This window comes from Dysidea avara, chromosome 9, assembly GCF_963678975.1.
Source record: "Dysidea avara chromosome 9, odDysAvar1.4, whole genome shotgun sequence".
NCBI classification, from domain to species: Eukaryota; Metazoa; Porifera; class Demospongiae; order Dictyoceratida; family Dysideidae; genus Dysidea; species Dysidea avara.
In genome coordinates, this window is record NC_089280.1 from 1845311 (window position 1) to 1865808 (window position 20498).

The 20498-nt window shown below is 36.6% G+C and overlaps 1 protein-coding gene across 1 annotated transcript; it reads left to right on the top strand.

Annotated features, from left to right (window-relative positions):
- The first annotated feature begins 529 nt into the window (after nt 1-529).
- On the top strand, nt 530-20301 carry LOC136265407 (gamma-aminobutyric acid type B receptor subunit 2-like). Its single transcript, XM_066060250.1, has 15 exons — nt 530-909; nt 4069-4212; nt 8173-8343; nt 9488-9589; nt 9647-9721; nt 10401-10592; nt 10643-10888; nt 13574-13640; nt 15234-15332; nt 15385-15529; nt 16372-16507; nt 17425-17532; nt 17594-17719; nt 17830-18162; nt 19858-20301. Exons 1-15 carry the CDS (start codon nt 637-639, stop codon nt 20059-20061), a joined length of 2421 nt encoding a protein of 806 aa, XP_065916322.1. The 5' UTR covers nt 530-636; the 3' UTR covers nt 20062-20301.
- The last annotated feature ends 197 nt before the right edge of the window (nt 20302-20498 follow it).

Below are 20498 nucleotides of genomic sequence, written 5' to 3' on the forward strand. Positions count from 1 at the left end.
TTTGATGTTTTAGGAAAATTTATAGTTTATTCTGTTCTGTGAATGTTATCCCCCATGACTTATTGGACAACTATCCCTCTAGGGGGCTAACAGTAAGCCTGTGAAGCAGGGAGTCAGAAACCTGTAACTATTAGTATTAATTTCAGGGAAAAGGCACAGCCTGTGAATCCTGCTCAATTACATGCATACAAATCAATCATTATAAAAATAATCAGTCCAATGTTTATCTAAGAGATTCTTGAATGAAGTAAATGAATAATGTAATCAGGTAAACTATTCCAGTCATTAACTGATAACTAAGTGCCTCATAACTAAGTCTGCAGCACATGTTGCTGCAGACCTTCAGTGCTGGTCACTGTAAAGCATTAATACAATACAATACAATAACTGTGTACCACCACCGCCCTCGCCCTCGCCCTCGCCCTCGCCCTCGCCCTCGCCCTCGCCCTCGCCCTCGCCCTCGCCCTCGCCACCGCCCCAACTCGGCACCATGGCCACCTGTGATCTGTCCGTAAAATGAAGATTACACGGAAGAATCCGACGTCAAAAGTAAGGACTGTCTTTCGATGAACTGCAAGATGAACTGCGAGAGTTACTGCTGTTGCTGATTGCTGAAGATTTTGATGAACCGATGACATGATCATGACCAAGCTCCTGATTCTATTACCAGTCATCAGTACGACTTTGAGCTCGACTTTCAGTGCTCTTTGTGGAAGAAATGAATCAACTGATATTCACATAATCGGATTTTTCCCCTGTACTGCCAGTAACGATACTAGAGGTATTAGAGTGGATAATTGTGATGGGATAGACAGAATACCCATTATGAAGTTAGCTCTAGAGGAGATCAATGAGAGATGTGACCTACTACCAGGATATCGACTAGTCGTCGACTATGCTAACTCCGCGGTGAGTACCTAATAGCACACAGTTGTGCAATGGATGACTGGTTACTTGTTAACTGTTTAGCAGCATGTAGCAGCTAGGAAGTAGCTACCAGTTAAATGTTTACTAACAAAGAAAGATTTGTAATCACTTGGAAATCTGTAATGGATTGTAATTATGTCCATGAGCTGAGCCATCAAAATCATAGAAAGTTGCTATGGCCTCAGGTGTTACTTTAGTGTTTTTTTATTCTTGGTTTGTGAGCTAATTGAGGTGATAATTGTGGCCCTGCTATAGAAATGGGACAAAGCACTGAGCAAAGTGTTGTCACCTGGCACTACAGATCTGGAGATAGTACATCCATATAATTTATTTGTTCAATTTCCCAAACGTTTTGCACAATAGTGCTTCATTGTTATATATGCAACACAACCCAATTTCTAGCCTAATTAAACACCTTCAATATCAGTTAGCCATTCAATAGAGCAATCCTTACAATATTGATTTCAGCTATGCAATTTTGATGATGTGACACACAGTGCTTTATTGTTGTTTACAATTGTTACATGTGTTTGTCTGTGTGCATAGTATGTGGCGTGCGTGAGTGAGTGCGTGCGTGCATGAGTGCGTATTTAGTGTCTGCGCGCGTGAGTGTGTATGTAGTGTGTGTGTGCGCGCGTGTGTGTGTATGCGTACGTGTGTGTGTGTGTGTGTGTGTGTGTGTGTGTGTGTGTGTGTGTGTGTGTGTGTGTGTGTGTGTGTGTGTGTGTGTGTGTGTGTGAATGTGTTTAAGACCATTCACAAATAGTGTGTCTCAAGGTTGTCTGGTATGTATGCATAAGTTTCCTTATTTCTAGTTAAGTGTAACAAGTTAGACACTGGAACATTTACACAATAGACTGCCAGTATGATGAGGTAATACCCCTAGTGTAAATTAACAACGGTCATCATGGATCCCACGTATATTACGTATTTTACAGCATGACAGAGTTCACCATCATGTTTATCATACCAAACAGGCACAGTGATCTACCAAATAAAATATGCTTTGTAGTGTCCTGTTGTGGGTTTGTGTGTCATGATGATGCATAGAAAAACACACAATTATTAACATGTTCAGTTATATTAGATCATGAACTCAATCTACCTAATACAATTACTATATGGCTACCTTCATTTCAATCATTAGTGTAACACTATTATTTTATATAATCAGTACTTCCAGGATGGTAAGGTTCAACTGACATCCTGTAGAGCTGGACAATATTTCAATATATTGGCAATATCGCAATATTGAACTACACAATATATCATATCAAGGTAAATTATAGAGCCACAATAATATCGTCTGGACAATATAATCGCCTGTATCACCTGGCTAGTGGTTGTGTTTCTTACAATTGCTATATACCTACAAGGAAAGGCACTTCAATTATGGGCAAATTCCAGCTGTTGTCTGGAACTATTTCACATTCTATGATATATAATGTGTTATGTTATGTAATGTTACTAGTCTCACTGCTTGACACATATATTCACTATTTAATCATATCGTGAATATAAGCTTGTCAATATATCAAATAGCATTATTTTCAGTATCGCCCAGGACTATAACATCCTGTCAGACCTTCTTCATGAGACCATTTCCTAAAACAATGGTAACAAGGCAGTCACTTATGATTCCTAATGACATAACAAAACATGGCATCACTGGCTTTATGTTGCACACACATTACTATTGAGGTGTTAATAACATTAACCATCAGTGATTGTGTGTGTAAACTTACATAATGATCCCAGCCAGGATGTACTTATGATGCTAATGTATTTCATGAGCAGTCTAGCAAGTTACCTGACTACCTTATAAAAATAATTGTACTGTACATCAAGTACTAGTCTTGTCTTCTAGACAACAATCTACATGACTTCAGAAAATAATTCTACTGGTTTGGTATATGCAACAAGTGTGATTGATGGAATACAATGGTGTGCTATAATAAATGTTAGCTACTCGACTTCGCTGCTCCAATCTATAGTTCTTCTCCATTCTGTTGCACTACAAATCACTCAAACGTATTATTTTTATTTATGAAACAACACTATTAATATCAGACATAATGGTACATATATTATAGCCGTCTAAACATTGTTTCTTTATAATAGCCTAGCCTGCTGTGGCCTAGTGGGATTTTGATATGTGCCAATATTACAATAATATTTACTCCTCACAAATGTGAAGCTCATTCATTACATTGTGGGACCTTCAAAGTGTTTTACATTATAGTACCTTTGCTTGTGTTACCATTTTTGTGTGGGTATCAGTCATTAGTATGTATTGAATGTCTTCAGATACACTACAGGAACACATGGGCCAGCACTGAAACCTTATAAAATCATAATAGTGTATATACTTGCATATTCTTATAGTGACTAAAAAGAGTTGTCAAATATGTACCATGTACATACTGCACCATGTAATCGGTTTTTGTTATTAGTCCACTTGAACTGTACACTTAGCTAATACATGTATATGTTTAGTAGACTATAAGTGTTCAGAATGTTACACTACAAGACTACCACTCATCAATGGTGTCATTACAGCTTTGTAATTTTATCCCAGAAACCATAGATAATCATTAGTCTGATGTGTCATACCAGTTACGATCACATCTTGTGCTAAGTGAACACCATCACCTTCTGTTGTAAAACATTTCTACATGGGAGCCAGTAGCAGGGATTATGTAAGGGGTGGACTTTTCTATCCAAATAATCAGCCTCAGTTATCCTTCACAACAGCTTAGTAGTACCAATAAGGTAGGCACAATATACCTACATGATTTCTGAGTCCTTCAACAAGTTTCTATTCTATAATATTAAATTCTAACTGGATTTTGCTACTGACTACCTGACTTATACCTTCAGCAAACCATTACCTGACTATGGCTAAGGCTACGGGATTACTCACACTTACGTAGGTCCACTTTTTGCCAACCAAAGCAACTATGTACTATACTTGCATCATGAACTGACAATACCTTTGTCCTTCTTTGTGACCCGGTTGTCGATTCATTGATACCATAGTCTTGTGTGGCCAAACCAATTACATGACATGACTTTTCAACATACAATAATATTTATAAATTATCCTCATTGAATGACATTATTACCATCTTATCTTCACAGTGTTCATCAATTCCACCAGTATATCACCTCATCCAACAAACTGATCCATCACAACCAACTAAACTAATGATCCTTGGAACTGCTTGTTCTGTAGCCAGTATCATAATGGGAGAAATTGCTGAGAGACGTTTAAACATCACACAAGTATGATCATGTATTGTTGTTGCTGCTGCTGCTGCTGTGGTTGTGGTTGCTGTTTTATAACTGTATATACATTCTATGCTTGTTCTAGGTACCTTTGTAAGTCACAGTTGCTAGTCATGCAAAGCCAGACCTCACATGATGCCTTAACAACAGATAACAGATACCTATTATCTATGTCTAATTCAATTAAAACTTATGAATGGGTTAACTGATTAGCATAGGCCACTCGTTCAGCAACTGGGGAGGAATTATTTGAGAGCTTTAAATTCTAACAAGTCATGCTCCATATGATGTACGAAACGTGTTCATTGAACGGGTGGTTTAACTTGTGATAATTGCTTCACTGGAGCTATTTCTTTGCAATATTTGTTTAGTGAATTATAATGGCCGGACAACATAAACCCACATACCAAATTTGAGCAAACTCTCTGTGTGCATTCATAAAATGCAAGCCTTCAAAGTTTAGCTTACTTTCTTTGTTTTTTGGCTCTAGATGTTTCTATTTTTTTGTATGTTTATAAAAACTATTATAAAATGCAAGTGCATAACTCAATCACCTTAGCATAAGTCAAAGACGTATTAAGGAAAGTTTATGTACAAAGCTTGTTGCAAGTCACAGAATAACCGACAATTATTTGTGTTAAAAAGACTGGTATTTTGTCATGCCAATAGGGTAAACCACTGATGGGAATAATTTGAATATTGGTCAGTAATATAACCATCTTGCTCAAATCAGTTTTTTCTTAGTGATAGTTATGGAGTTACAAGGAGAAAACCAACTAGTGATGTGCAATAATATCGATAGTGTGATAATCGTATCACAGTAATCCATTACCATGATAGCTTGTGATTATCGTGAGTGCAAATCAGATATTCTTATCTCAAAACACTCTTACAATTGAAACATTTTGTTGGTCTATTTCAATTGGTTAATTAACTCTCAATATTTGCTGTATTCACATTGTGTTACACTTCAGTATGGCATAGAATCAATAAAATTATAATGCAACTTATTATTTGGATCTACTATCGTGATAATCAATATAATGGTAAAATCATTATCACACATCACTAAAACCAATCTGGTGAGGTTGAATAGAACAGTCATTGAGAAGTAAAAAAAAGTGGACAAAAATGTTAATAAAAGTTGTCCAAGGTTTGAACCAGGGACTTCCACACCTAACTTAATTTCATCACTGAGCTGCTGCTGTGAGCTCAGCTCACTTTTCTTTATAAAATTAATTAAAGTTCTAGATAGTATCTCCACTCGTTTATTCAGATCATTAATCTGTTCCAAGATCAGGTCTTGTAGCTCCTAAAATTGCTGTTTCCAGCTCATCTGGATCTTGTATAAGTTCGGTGATCCGTTGGTCGAGGTTAATAATTTGCTCTTGCTTCTTCTCTAGCTGAGTGATGGCTGTCTTAAGGTATGCCAGGGCTAGTATATCAACGTCATTGGCTAGTGTGTCTTCCAGAATTCTAGTCATATGTGAGTAATACACTTTCCGTGAGGTCCATTTACAATTCTTCCATTGGTGTACTAGTCTGCTGAATGAAACAAAAAAAAGTTTGGGTTAATTAGGTGCTTGCCTCTCCAGTTACCATTAGTAGAATCACAGCATGCCATGCTACCACAGTGTTTGCGCCTTGGGAGTAGTGTTTCAGTCAGACTAACCTGTCACAGCATCAAATAATGTCAAGTCTGGGATGATACTGGAAGTGATCAACTCTGATTCACTGACCACACATGGATACAACTGCTAGCATTCTAATTAAAGCCCTAAGAGCCACATGATGACATACGTCATATACATTACATAATAATAATAATAATAAATAGTTACAGTTAATTCTCCTGAAAAAGCACACTATATGAACAAATAAATAATCATTCACAATTGTAACTATTGTCTTCCTTAATCATCGTTATATCTGTTGATAAAAAGAAATGTGGGTAACCTTTATGGCAAGCTTTGAGATACAAAAGAAGTGTAATCCATGCAATACAGCCAAATCGTACAGTAAAAGAAAGTGCATTTACAGCCTGGATGAAAAAAAGTTGTGAAATCAAATATATAAATGCCAATCAATTGTGATAATGGCTGCGTTCATTGATTGGTATTAGCATCATTGCAGCCATTTCGTAACATCCACCATTGATTTCACAACGTTATTCACCTACTGCTTTTGCAATGATAGTAGTATCATACAGTATGGTAGTAATTGTATATAAGGATCGTGGAGCTTTGTACTTTCTTGCAAAAATTGTTTGCCAGAAATCAGCTTCACTACACCTTCGTAGTGCCTTGGCAATATTGGTTAGGCACAACCTAGCCCAAAAGTGTCTTCAGTATGACCCAAAATGCTTTCAATAGGTTGTTACAAAACTTTATTTTTGTTTATTTAGAGGTATTTTCTACTGACTGACAGACAGACCCAACCAACTGACCGATTGACCGACATACAAATGCCTTGACACCAGCATAACTCAATAACAGCTGGAGCTATTGGCTTGATCTTTTCACTGTTCAATGTCACTTCAGCCCTACGGGTGTCTTTCAGCATACCACAGTATGTGTTTCATTACTTTTTACTGCTATGATTTCTACTCAAATGTATTACTTTCCTTTCCTTAAACTTGTTAATGTGCTTTTTTGTAGTAACATAATTGTGACCTTATTTTGGAAAACCATACATTAAGTACATTGGTCAGATTTCTTTTTTATAGCTACAATGGAGCACTGAGTTGTTATCTACCTTGTGTTAAAATTATTTTGTGATGATACTTTGGAGCATTCCAAGGATATGGCTAATTTACTGTCTAATACATAACAAACTAACTTTTCATTATCAGTTTATAGTACTGTATAGTGGGGTGACATGTTTCTAGCTGAACTCCCTACATGGTGATTTGAAACGTAGTTGAACTCTCTACAGGATGACTTGATCAAGCTGATCTTCCTACAGGGTAATTTGTTTCCAGCTGATCTCTCTACAGGGTGACCAGGGTAAGCTCTCTACAGGGTGATTTGTTTCCAGCTAATCTCTCTACAGGGTGATTTGTTTGTAGTTGATCTCTATATGGGTTACTTGTTTCTAGCTAATCTCTCCTTGAGGTGACTGCTCTATTAGGATGACTGTTCTATTAGAGTATCTCATCTTGCACAGAGATGAGATACACATCTTGCACATAATTCTTCTAAACTATTGAAAAGCCTTTCTAAGGTGATTATTCCATCTGTACACTAATTTTTAAATCATTCCACTAAGCAGTTTGTCTGGTAAGTGTGGCAAGTATTTGTTGTTGTTGTTTTTTTAATTAGCTAATCTCGATCGCGTAATTGTTACACACTGTTGGTTGAGGTTTGAGATTCAATAGTTAACCTATTCACCCACCGATTTTCAGATTCTTCCCATAAGCAGTTTACCCTGTAGGCGTGACAACATATTGGTGTTATTTTTCATGAATAATCGCTAATAATTCCTTCACTGTTTATCGTATTTCAGCCAAACGTGGTGCCAAGATGCGCCTTTATACCCCCCTTCTGTGTGTCGAATGTCAAGGCAATCGGATAATGCATTTGTGATTTATGGTAATTTTTGTAAGTGCAAAAAGATGAAGAAAAAAACTAAACCAATTTTTGAAATCTCATATATCGGGAATGCTTAAAGCAATTTTTCTGAAATTTGGAATGCCATGTCCACAGCAAAAATTGTCTTGTTTCGTAAAGCAGCACAGAGCTATGGATGCATGAAAATTGCATTTTCTGCGTGCCGGCTTCTTGGGCTGCACGACACACTATCGTGTGTCTTGATATGATAGCTAGTTATTGCTTAGGAAGTAACTACCATACATTCCAGTATAAACATATTGAATTATGGCTTCAATGAAATGTAATTAAATGATAATTTTGTTAGTGTCGTTGTGATATTTTTCATGTCACTAACTCATCCATTCAGGTGTCCTATACTACCACCTCATCATTGTTTGGAGACAAGGAAAGATATCCAAGGTTTTACCGTCTGGTTCCAGACATTACACAATACTTTGTGGGATATAGCCAAATCCTGCAAAGGTTCGACTGGAAAAAAGTAGCAGTGATATATTATGATGATGATTTTACACTAAATGTATGTGGTAATTGTGTGCATTGTGTGGATGTGTGTGTGTGTGTGTGTGTGTGTGTGTGTGTGTGTGTGTGTGTGTGTTGGTGTGTTGGTGTGTGTGTGTGTGTGTGTGTGTGTGTGTGTGTTGGTGTGTGTGTGTGTGTGTGTGTTGGTGTGTTGGTGTGTGTGTGTGTGTGTGTGTTGGTGTGTGTGTGTGTGTGTGTGTGTGTGTGTGTGTGTGTGTGTGTGTGTGTGTGTGTGTGTGTGTGTGTGTGTGTGTGTGTGTGTGTGTGTGTGTGTGTGTGTGTGTGTGTGTGTGTGTGTGTGTCCTACATGCATTATCATTCTTCATTTGTTCATTACCTCAAAAGGTAGTGGTTTTGAATGCTGCAGTACTCGTTATATGACATTTGTCATAAGTGCATATGTAGCAGACCCACATCATAACATACCCTTAAGAACCTCATACAATGTAACTGAACTATGTTATGAAGTCTGTTCATGCTAAACTACTACATAAGAGGTTTGTGTAATAGTGAACTGCATAGTGTCTTGATAGTTTTGTTTGGGCTACCAAGTATTCTAAAATTACCAATCTATATAACTGCCCATCAAATGGAGTCATAAGCAGATCAGGTGATACTGGGGGTACAACAAGCCTGTGGGTGAGGGGGGGGGGGGGGGGGGTCAACAAGCTTAATAATGGATTGGTATAGCTTGATGGATTGGTATAGCTTGATGCATGCAGTACACTTAAAACTAGTTGAATATCTCCTGAGAAAACTGTTTGGAAGGATTGATGATTGTATGTCAGTGTCACAAAATGATGCTAGTACAAAATATAAATTAGAAGTCAATGGAATGTTATAGTGACTGCTCTATTAGAGTATCTTGATTTTGACTCCTCTATTAGAGTATCTTGATCTTGATGCAAAAATTATTTAAACAATTTTTCTACTGCATTATACCATATTCCGATTACCCATTGATTAGAGTGTGAGTAACCCCCAGCCTGTATGAAGCATATGGTGGGGAAGATACCAGTCATAGTACGTGTATATATATATATATATATATATGTACTGTATACCAACATGTCATATATTCAAGAAGTTAAAATAGTATAATGCCTTGACACCATCAACATTGTGCTCTTCTTTCTTAAAAGGTTGGTAAAAAGTTTTTGAACTACCTAAACAATTCTGTTGAGATAATTTTGAATTTGATATTTGCTGATGGAACAGATGACTTTATCATCCGACAGATTAAGGTGATCACATTAACTTGTTAATAGATAATAATATGATGATGTTGTATTTGTTAATAGAGTGTCAATGCTAGAATTGTGATATTGTTTATTCCTCCATCACCATTAGACATACTGGTTAACTTTTGGTGTAAGGTAAGTTTATATTTTAGCTACACTGCATAACTGATGTTGACCTGAAGTAGGTACAGTAATTCAAACACTATAGTATGGTGATCCACATGACAAGAGTGATTGTTTAGTAATATAGTAGCTTGCATTATCTTAGAGTGGTGTGCAATAATATTATGTGTATTATATTGTTGGGCTAAGAGATACTTTGAGGGAGTGTCTTGATTATGCCAGTGTCTTATTAGACAGCCCAAAAATGAATAATCCATTTAACTACTCCACTCACAATTTGACCTCTTCGTTGAGTGACATGGCAGATTCTGGTGTCCCTGGGGATTCCCTTCTGAAACTGATCAATGCTCCACGGCCAGTGTATTAGTAGGACATCATTTTATAAAGTACCAAATTTAGTTTAAATCTATTTACTAAACTTTTGTCACGCTTAGAGGATAGAGACTGATTAGCCATCATACCACATGCCAAACCCCTTAGAAACTAGAATGACAGCTGGTATGTATGTATATAATTACAATGATTGTTCCTGTATGAATATTGATAAAGCAAGCAGTAAGCACATAAACCAATTGTCTTTGTAATAAAAAGGTAATATTATTTCTTTATGTCATTTACAACCACTGAAGTGTTGGTTGTCATGATCACCATGAAACTGTAGTCAGATTCTTGACCAATATGTACTTTATAGGCTATTAAGAGCAAACTAACTGGACCCAACTTTGTGTGGCTCTTTCCTGGATATTTCCAGCCTGACTGGTGGAATACCACTGACTCTGATTGTAGTGCTGAAGAAATGAGAAATGCTCTGGAACATTCACTGGTGATTTTAGATAACAGTGAACTTACCAGTGATGCCTCAAGGATGTTAGTATCTAACAAAGTGAGGTTTATATGATCAAGTGATAATTGTAAATTCCATTATATTTACAGAATGTGTCACAATTTCAAAAAGACTTACAAAGTAAAACTGCTATAAGTAGTGTTGACACAGATGTGGACATTAGAAATGGTTATATATATGATGCAATGTGGACCATTGTTCTTGCCTTAAACTCATCCATATCAATACTGGAAGATAGAGGGTTGGGAAGACTGGAAGACTTCACTTATGATTCAGTTGAAATGGCAAATGTGTTCACTGTAGCTGTTGCTAATGTGTCATTTCAAGGAATATCAGTTAGTTATTATATCCCTTAATATCCCTTAGATGTGTGGTATTGTAGAATATGAATACATACCAAAACAGCCTACGTAGCTGTGAAAAAGGGTGTGGCCTCCAAAAAAGCTGGGATGAAAAAAAGTTGTGAAATCAAAGGTAGTGGCCAAGAATGGCTGCAATGATACTAATATGTTAATCAGACATTATCATCATTGCAGCCACTCATTTCTTGGCAGCCACCTTTGATAAACTTTTTTTCACACTGGCTTTTTTGGAGATCACACCCTTCTTTTTCACAGCTAGCTGGCTGATTTTGTTAAAGATACCACTCCTTTTTTAAAATTATCCAACACTAACACACGGCTATGTACTGGCTTTGGGACTGATTTTTTAACTTTTTTTTTTACTGTGAAAGATGTGATGAGATTTGAACTATTAATTTCAGCTGGTTGCTAATTATAATCATTTACCAAAAAGGAAACTTATATCTCTTGCGGAACTCTCTACAGAATGACTTGTTTGTAGCTCATAACGAATTCTATACTGGGTGACTAGTTGAACTCTTTACCTGTTGAATGTGTTGAGTGTACATTAAAAACTACCAGGAGAATTATAATGTAGCTGAACTTCTACAGGGAGACTTGTAATGTAGCTGAACTCTCTATAGGGAGACTTGTAATGTAGCTGAACTCTCTACAGGGTGACTTGTGACCGGATCTGAAAGAATCCCATATGTTGGTACATGCAAGCAGTATAGAATATGCAATAAACGCAATGGGTGAAATATTTATGGAATCAAAAAAAATCTGTAAGTTTTTTGAGTGCTTTTTTCACAATGAAGGAAGATGGTACCAGCAAAAACTATGGTAGCATCATGATCTCCACAGCAAGAGGAGTTCGAAACTCTTTATTCTGTGTCAGTACTCCCAAGGAGAGAGCATTAGTTTGCCTTACATTGGACAAGCAGTTCATCATTATATTTTTCTCATGTTTTTGCCTTCACCCTGGTTGTACGAAAGGCCTGGAAGACAAACTTACCCAGTCATGAATTTGCCTTTAAAGAAAATGGAATTCAAAAAATGCATGGGGTTCTTGAAGATCCAGTTACATTAATTTTTGTTTGTAGCTGAACTCTCCACTGGTTGACTTGTTTGTAGCTGAACTCTCTACAGGGTATTGTAGTTAAACTTTCCACAAAGTGGCATGTTGGGAGCTGAACTCTCTACAAGGTAATTTGGCTTGTACTGTAGCTGACTGCTCTAATAAGGTGACTGCATGTGCTACAGGTAGTTGGATTTTGCATTGCAACTCACAGATTATAAACTCAAATTGTTCTATCCCCTTCAGTGGTTTGTCTGGTACAGTAGGTGTGACAATAAATTGTTTTTTTATTGACACAACTAGATTGCACACCTGTTAATCTATCTCCAAACTAATGTTCATCTGCTTTTGAAGTGGTTCCGTGTTTTTACATTTTAAAATTTGTGCATAACTTTCTTGTATCTTATGTATTCTGTACAAAAACTGAACTTTAAAAGTGCTCTATGACATTTCTACTCTCCCCTGCCCCAAATTTGAAGTAAATCGAATAAAGCAAGCATGAGTTATAGCAATATTTCTAAGTGGTACAAGAAGAAAAAATATGAAGAAAATTAGATGAATGTCAAAGGAACATATCTCAGTGATGGCTAGGCAGATTCAGCCTTAAATTTGTGAAAGAAGGTACATTAACTACCCCAAGGTAGTGTTGGGCGGTATACCGAAAATACCGTGTACCGCGGTATTTTCATCATACCATTTGAAAGGTATTGACTTTCAAATATACCAGTAATATTGTATTGGGCTATAAGAGAAGCCAGACATCAGGTCTTGGCATTTAATTAAGTAATGTGTTAATGGTTTGGATGTGACCACAAGGCCAGCCTAACAGTAAACCGTGAGGTTTCAGGTTACAACCTACTGCCAGCCTACTTGTATCAACTGTATAGATGTTAGTAGGGAGTGTGGATTCAGTGGAATGGAATGGTGGACTGGAATGGAATAGTGGAATGGAGTGGAATGGAACCGTACTTAGGTAATTTCAATTAGGGTCACCTCTTTAAAAATACCACCTTCTAACAAAGACCACCTCTGTACAAAGACCGTTTAACTTTAATGTCTGAATTGTTGTTTTAGAGCCCTATAAGACAGTTTTATTGATGAATTGTGTGCCACATGTTATGTCTAGAAAGCCAGTGATATCTGATTTATGATACAATACAGTAATAGCTATATACCCCATACAAAAACAGCTTGGCTATACAAAAAAGGATGTGTCCACGAAACTAAAAGCAACTGGCAACTAAAGGAGCTAAAATCTGATGAGGCCAAGAAATGAATGTTAATATAATACTGGCAACAAAGTATAATTTACAATAACCTTGGTCCTTTATCATTGACTTGTGCAGTCTGACTGTATTCCTAATTAATTCCCTGTAAGTCTAATAGGCTATTAAATTGGTACCTTTCTCAATAGTCCGGCATTGTAATTTCTGGTTAGGAACTATTGAGCTATACATGCACGAGACAGCATTTTCTTGATTCTTGTAAAATACGCACTTGTTTGTCATGTGCCCACACTTGGCCATACAACACACTATCAGGTGTCTAGATTGTTGTGTCAGTAATAACACATAATATTGATCTGAAATATTACTTATTAGGGAAAGGTGTCCTTTGAAGATGGCAACACTACCCGACTTGCATCTCTACTAGTTATGCAGTACCAAAGTAAGTATTGAAACATCAGTTACTTAAACCAATAGTAAATCACAAAAATTTATGGAATTTATTAGCCTGAAGATTCTTTATTGAGGCACTATCAATCAATTGGTAATAATTATGCTTCAGACATAATTTAGTAACTCAAAAGGCATTGTGTCATGGTGTTTGAGAAAAGCATATTAAGGCACCATGACACAGGACCTTCAAGTTACTCCCCGAATTTAGCTTGTTTAGACCCTATGTAGTTGTCGTACCTTGACACTGTTGACAGCTGCTTGTAACAGAGAAATGTAGTATTAAAATTAGTAGCGCTGCAACAAATATTCAATTCATCCGGACATTCATTTACTAGTAAATTACAAGTGTAGTGGTGATAGTTACCGGCTATATTTCTACAAGATGGACTGCTCTGCCATGTAAATTGATTATAACAATACCACCATTAATTTTGCAAGAGAGAAAGTGGCCATATAGCTATGTGGCATTATGTAGCTGATTTCTAACACTTTTGCATTTACCAAATAGTTCAGCATTCATTTATAAGACATCCACATATATATATAGATTTGATATTCATTGCAACCCTAGCAATTAGTAGAAACAGGAGCTTATGAGCCGCCGAAGGCGGCAAAGGAGCATAAAACTTATGCTGCCTGCTTGGTGCCATTGAAATCCGGATTCGTTAGTGATCAGTTTCCATATAAGGAAAGCAAAATCTCATTTGTCAACACTGTATACTAATTGTGCGTGATACTCTTTGCAATTTATTCAAAAAACGTGACGTAATTTGGATTGTGATGGAACCAAGTTTCATGCGCCTTCGGCGGCTCATAAGCTCCTGGTAGAAACAAGCCCACTACTCCACCCATGACTGTTGGTATGGGTTTAAAAATTAATTTACAGGAGATCAGCGATACAAATGTTAATACACAAAATAAACATGAAAGGTTATTTGTGCTTTGCAGCGCTTATGAGCTCCTAGCTATAGTATAAGTTATTTAGACACCTCCAAAATACACCATAAAGAGTCTAACTTTTATATTGACTAACTGACTGACTGACCTAGCACCACCGCCACCTAACTGATATGTTCAGACAAGTATAATTCAATATGAGCTATTGCTACAGAATTTAGTTGATGCTGTTCTTTCCTTTGATGCAGTATATACCGTTAACAATGAAATTTTGGCGCGACTTGAGTTTGACATATCAGCATGTGAGGCCATAGACTGATAGTTTGGTGAATTTGCCGCATAGTCAATATTGAAGAATATAAAATAGCTAAATTGGCCAAATAATGTTGGCAAATTTCCTTGATTAGCCAAATTCACCAAACTTTAGTCATGCCAAACTTTCATCATTTACAGTAGAACTTAGTTCATTATAATACAGTTATGCTACAAAAAAGTTAACAATTTTACAAAAACTATTAGAGATTATTACAATAAAATGTGATGAAACAGGGGGGATTGTCAACTAGCTTTAATCCTTACTTTAGGGATTAAATTTATGCAATCTTCCTTGTTTAAGCAGTTTTTATCCCTACTAGCTTGTAAATTTCACATTCTTCCATTACAACGTTATCATGATGTATTTTAGATGGTGTTGCTGAACCAGTATTAGTATTTGATCCATTACAAACTAATGATTCTGACAAGTTAATATTAGTATCAAACAACAGTAACTTTATCTGGCAAGGTATGTACAACTATAATGATATAACTGTTATCAGTTTATATCATCTCCCTAGGTGGAGATGTACCTAGAGATTCTCCTGTTCCAATTGTTAGAGAAAGCAGTTTGGTAGAATTTATAATAACTGGTGTTGTATCTTCTATTGGAATATTATCAACTATCTCCTTCTTCATGTTTAACCTCTACTACAGAAAACACCCGTAAGTCAGCTAGTATACAGGTTCAATATGCAACACATAATAATTTTGAGGTAAGTCTTACATGCTTTATTTACATTGGTCCACGTTAACAAAGACATATGGCCATGTAGCTACACATATGCATAAAGTTAAAAACTATTTTAATAGGCTGTTATAATATTATATTGTGTACTGTGTAGAAGTCATGTATGATATAATGCATAGGTGTAATTATATAAGTCTTTAAGTCATTGCAAAACTCAGGGGGTAACAGTTATGACAAGGGCAGCCTGGTTAAGTGAACTTTCCACTGTCATTACTTGATGGAGATGTCTCAATAGCTTCTTGGATATTCATCATATTCACAGCAAACTTGGTACGTGAATTCTCCTTTATATGATCTTCATTTGTCTCAAAGAACAAGGCAATCGAGTTACATGCATGCTTGCATTTTATAGCAATTTTTGTAAAGTGTATCAAAGCCCTACAACATAAGGAGGAAAAATGAAGAAATTAAATTGAAACTTTGAACGTTCATATCTCACAAATGGCTGTTGTGAATTCAAGCACTTGCTGTACCCTTACCTGGCAGACAGCCATAATGCAAAAATGGTGTGTATTGGAGAAGGAGCCATGGAGCTATGCATGCGTGAAAATACTGTTTTCTTTCTTCCTGTCAATATACTCACGGTTTGGCGTGCCAGCTTTCTTGGCTGCACACACTACTGTGTGTCTTTGTAGTAATAAATTTGTACATGGGTTGGTTTCTATCTACTTTGTTAATTCTTACTATAAAGTAATTCCATCCTTATTTTGTGTAGTACCTAGATTATCTTTGCTATAAGTGTTCTTTATTCCTTTAGAGTTGTAAGAAAAAGTAGTTACCGACTCAATTCACTAATTTTAGTAGCAGTTTTGGTAGGGTTTGTTGGTACCCTCCTACATGTTATTAAACTAGATGATGATATGTCTGAAGTTGTCACTACAACTATTTGTAATGTGAGTTAACTCACCTGTTTAACTAGTTTATGTAACACAGTGCATGGGAAAGTCAAAGGAGACACCTAGCATAAACCAATGCAAATGTAGACCAGCTACTGCAGCTAGCTAATTATATAAAAGTTAAGACTTGTGGTAATGAATTAACAACCATAAAACCACTCAAATGATCCAGGTGTTTTGTTATCCTTGCTATCCTACAAGTTGGGAAACATTTGGTACTGGTGCTATAAGCTTATTCACAAGCATTTCAGCATGCTTGCAAATGATGACTCAATAGCCTTGGTGAAAACATTTCACTCACTTACTGCATATTTTCAGTGATATTCCTAGGATATGTCTGTTCATATTGATAAGCATAGCAGGACCTATATCAGCTGTAGACCTATAATCAATTGTTTTAGGCAAAATAAATCCATTGGATGAATTTGTATTTGCTTAGGTGATTGTTTGCTCAAGTGAGCTATTAGTCTGCTATGCAAGTGTTACATATCAGCTGTAATATGGAGTTTCCTTATGCGCATTAGTGATGGCCAATATTGATATTTAGCTGTACGATCATCATCATAACAAATACCATGATTATCACGATTATTGTCCACTCAACTCTTGTAATAAAAAACACTAAACAAATCATGAGTTGTTAATTAAATGGTAAAATTACATTGCAATTTTACAATATTTCTCTGACTATCACGATTATTGTACAATAATTGCTGATTTCAATTACCACTAGTCAATGGAAAGTACACAATCTTGATTATTGCCAATAAAACAATTACAATTATCATGGTAATTGAATAATTTCCCATCCCTAATACGTATGCCCTTATCCCTCGGGCCTGTGCCTTTTGGACATTGGCATGTAGAACAGGCAAAGCTCTCATCATTGTGTTACAAGTATTACATGTACACAGGCAAGAAACTGGACTTACAATTTAGCATTTGTAGTTGCTTTTGGTACACTATTTGCTAAAATTTGGAGACTTTACAGAATCTTTGCCAACAGGACTTTAACAAAACGTGTAAGTGTTACTTTAGCAATGTGATTTGGTACATATTTATGTGAGTCACTATACTGCACAGAAACATTTGGATGATCAATATTTACTTCTGATGGTAGCAGTTATAGTAGTGCCAATCTTAGTAGTATTAATTGTCCAAGTTGCAGCATTTCCACTGAAGTTACGTCAACATGAGATTGTGAATGAGGTAATGTTTTCTTTAGTTTTTGTATAATATAATTTGTGAAATTTCATGGTTATCAATCTTGATGTTTCACAAACGTAACTAACATTGTTGATTCCTTTCTATTACTCCAGGATGATTTTATGACAGTAGAAATATATGAAGATTGCAGTGGAGATCATGAGTTTGTATTCTTAGGAGTTTGTTACATTGAATATGTTCTACTAGCATTGTTTAGTATACTAGTAACTTATCAGACTCAGAAAAATATTGGTGTTTATCATAAACTTCTTGAATCAGCTGTGATCAACCTGACAACAATACTAGCTGTCCTGTTGTCCTCTATTTGTCAAGTTGTTGTGATCATTTTTCATTTGAATGAACAACAAGAAGGAGTATTATTGGTGATTACACTTCGTGATTGTCTGTGGATGTTTCCAATGATCTATTTGTTGTTCATTCCTAAGGTACAGTTGCTACTCTGTACAGTGGATAATATAGCTGGGTATTTTTTGAGGGGCACCATCCAAAATGCTGCCATTAAAAGCTATCATATATAGAAATGAGATACATGACAAAAATCACTTTTTACAGAATGATCTTAGTGCATCTAACTTTCAAGTATACAGCATTAGGAACGCTTACATTTGCAAACAGCCAAGGCCAAAGCTAGATATTTAGCCCCCACCTGCCCCACCCATGTACCTGCTTTGCCTGCCTGCCTGCCTGCCTGCCTGCCTGCCTGCCTGCCTGCCTGCCTGCCTGCCTGCCTGCCTGCCTGCCTGCCTGCCTGCCTGCCTGCCTGCCTGCCTGCCTGCCTGCCTGCCTGCCTGCCTGCCTGCCTGCCTGCCTGCCTGCCTGCCTGCCTGCCTGCCTGCCTGCCTGCCTGCCTGCCTACCTTGCCAGCCAGCCTGCCTGCCTGTCTCTGTGTGTGAGGCAGCATAGTAAAGTGGATAAAGTATCAGTGTGGTAATTAATAGGTTCACGGTTTAATGCCCAGTTACGTCAATTTGGTATTGTCGTTGTTCCTTGAGTAAAGAACGTTACTCACATTGCTCCAGGTTACCCAGCTGTTTAAGTATGGATCTAGTGACCTGGGAAAGCAGCCCACCCAGCTAAAACATCAATGGGTACCTGGTGTAACTGGGGAAGCAAATGCCAATTGTCCATGGCTTGTATTGTGGGTGAAGGTCCAGGTGGGACTTTGGGTGCCTAAATCTTTGGCACAGCCTCCTGGAGGTTACTAGTCCTGCCCCATGGAAATTATCAAAATCATAAAGATTTGTTGAGATTCCATTTACCCAGAGATTTCAGATTCTTGACCAAGATTTGTGATATCCAATATTCTTTGCGTAGGATTCCAGTTGGTGTTGAGCAACATTCCTACTGTACTACAGTACTACCAACTGTGTGATAGTAATTTTCACAAATAATTTCTCTGAAAATCAGTACCAATGCCTAATAACCATAGTCTATATACAGTTGAACCTCCCTTATCTGGACCTCTATTATCCGGGCACCTCCATTGTCTGGACAGCCCAAATTGGTCATGTGTCTTGTAGTTTATTGAATGACCATAATGAAGCTTGGTTTAGATAAAAGCACAAGGAGGGAGCCAAAAGGTTGCTGTTTACCTGTTTGGTGGCTTGTTTATTCTACTACTAATAACTACCACTTGAATGCTAGGTGATAATGCATTTTTACAGCCAAGGGAAGTGGTCATGAATGCTCTGTAGTGACTTCCCCCTCTGCCCACTAAACTGCATAGTACTAACTGATAACAATAGCAACATTACTTGTATTTAAGTTAAATGTAATTCTTAGTTACAGACATTTCTGAGATACAGATAGTAGTATGTACCAGACCACCTGGATAAGGGAAATTCCACTGTACAGTATAATTTATTATATGAGAAAGTGTTGTTGCCTACTGGTATAGTTAGTTAACAGGGATGTCTTGTTGGTATAGTATTGACAGCTATTAAGCTAAATTTGGCTAAAGCCTCACAAGTTCTACTAATGTATACAGAAACTATGAGAATGTAGCTTGTATGATAGGACAGATTCCAGTCCTAAGTATATAATAATATATACGTGAACCACTATAATTAGTTACTTGGTGAAATTACAACTACCTTTATTGATCATACTATTTCTTACAGGTATACAGAGTGAAGAAAATGCCCCAGTTCGTTATTAAAATTAATGAGTCTGTAGCAAACACTTTACGGAGCAGGAAGAGTGTAGACCTAATAGACTTTGAGCTCCATAGAAGAAGTTCAGATGTTATAGTAACACACAATGAAAAGACACAGAAAACATCTCTCAATTCAATTTCAAATTTGTACCCTGAAACTAAAGTATGACATTTTCAACTGTGTTTGAGAATCACAATACTCCATATGGAATAGACCAGAATACATTGAATGTGTGCCATATCATTTGTGTAACACTGATACACTAAATGGTGTTCAGTTACAATAAAATCGTTTTTACTCATTCTAGTTTTGCAGTTTGTGTTGAACCTCAGGCTTGTACATGTGTGCTTTAGTTTTGTATATTTCATGTTTAATTTTCATATATAAAACACTGTCTTACACACTTCAGTTACAAAATGTTCACAAAGTGGGGTATGCGCAACATTGATCTCTGAATTACTTTACATAGCTGCACAGCAGCCATTATGTATACAAGTTTTATAAAGCACTTTTTGTTAGTATAAACATTATACCATTTGTTTGATAACATGTTAGTGCTAAACCTTATAAGTGACTATTGCTGTTGGTTTACAACATTATAACTG

Excerpts from the sequence above, each read along its gene's own strand:
- LOC136265407 (XM_066060250.1), top strand. The coding sequence starts at position 637 with ATGATCATGACCAAGCTCCTGATTCTATTACCAGTCATCAGTACGACT. Across the intron at positions 9,722-10,400 it reads TGGTTAACTTTTGGTGTAAG|GCTATTAAGAGCAAACTAAC; the intron begins GTAAGTTTATAT and ends TGTACTTTATAG. Across the intron at positions 17,533-17,593 it reads ACAGGACTTTAACAAAACGT|AAACATTTGGATGATCAATA; the intron begins GTAAGTGTTACT and ends TATACTGCACAG.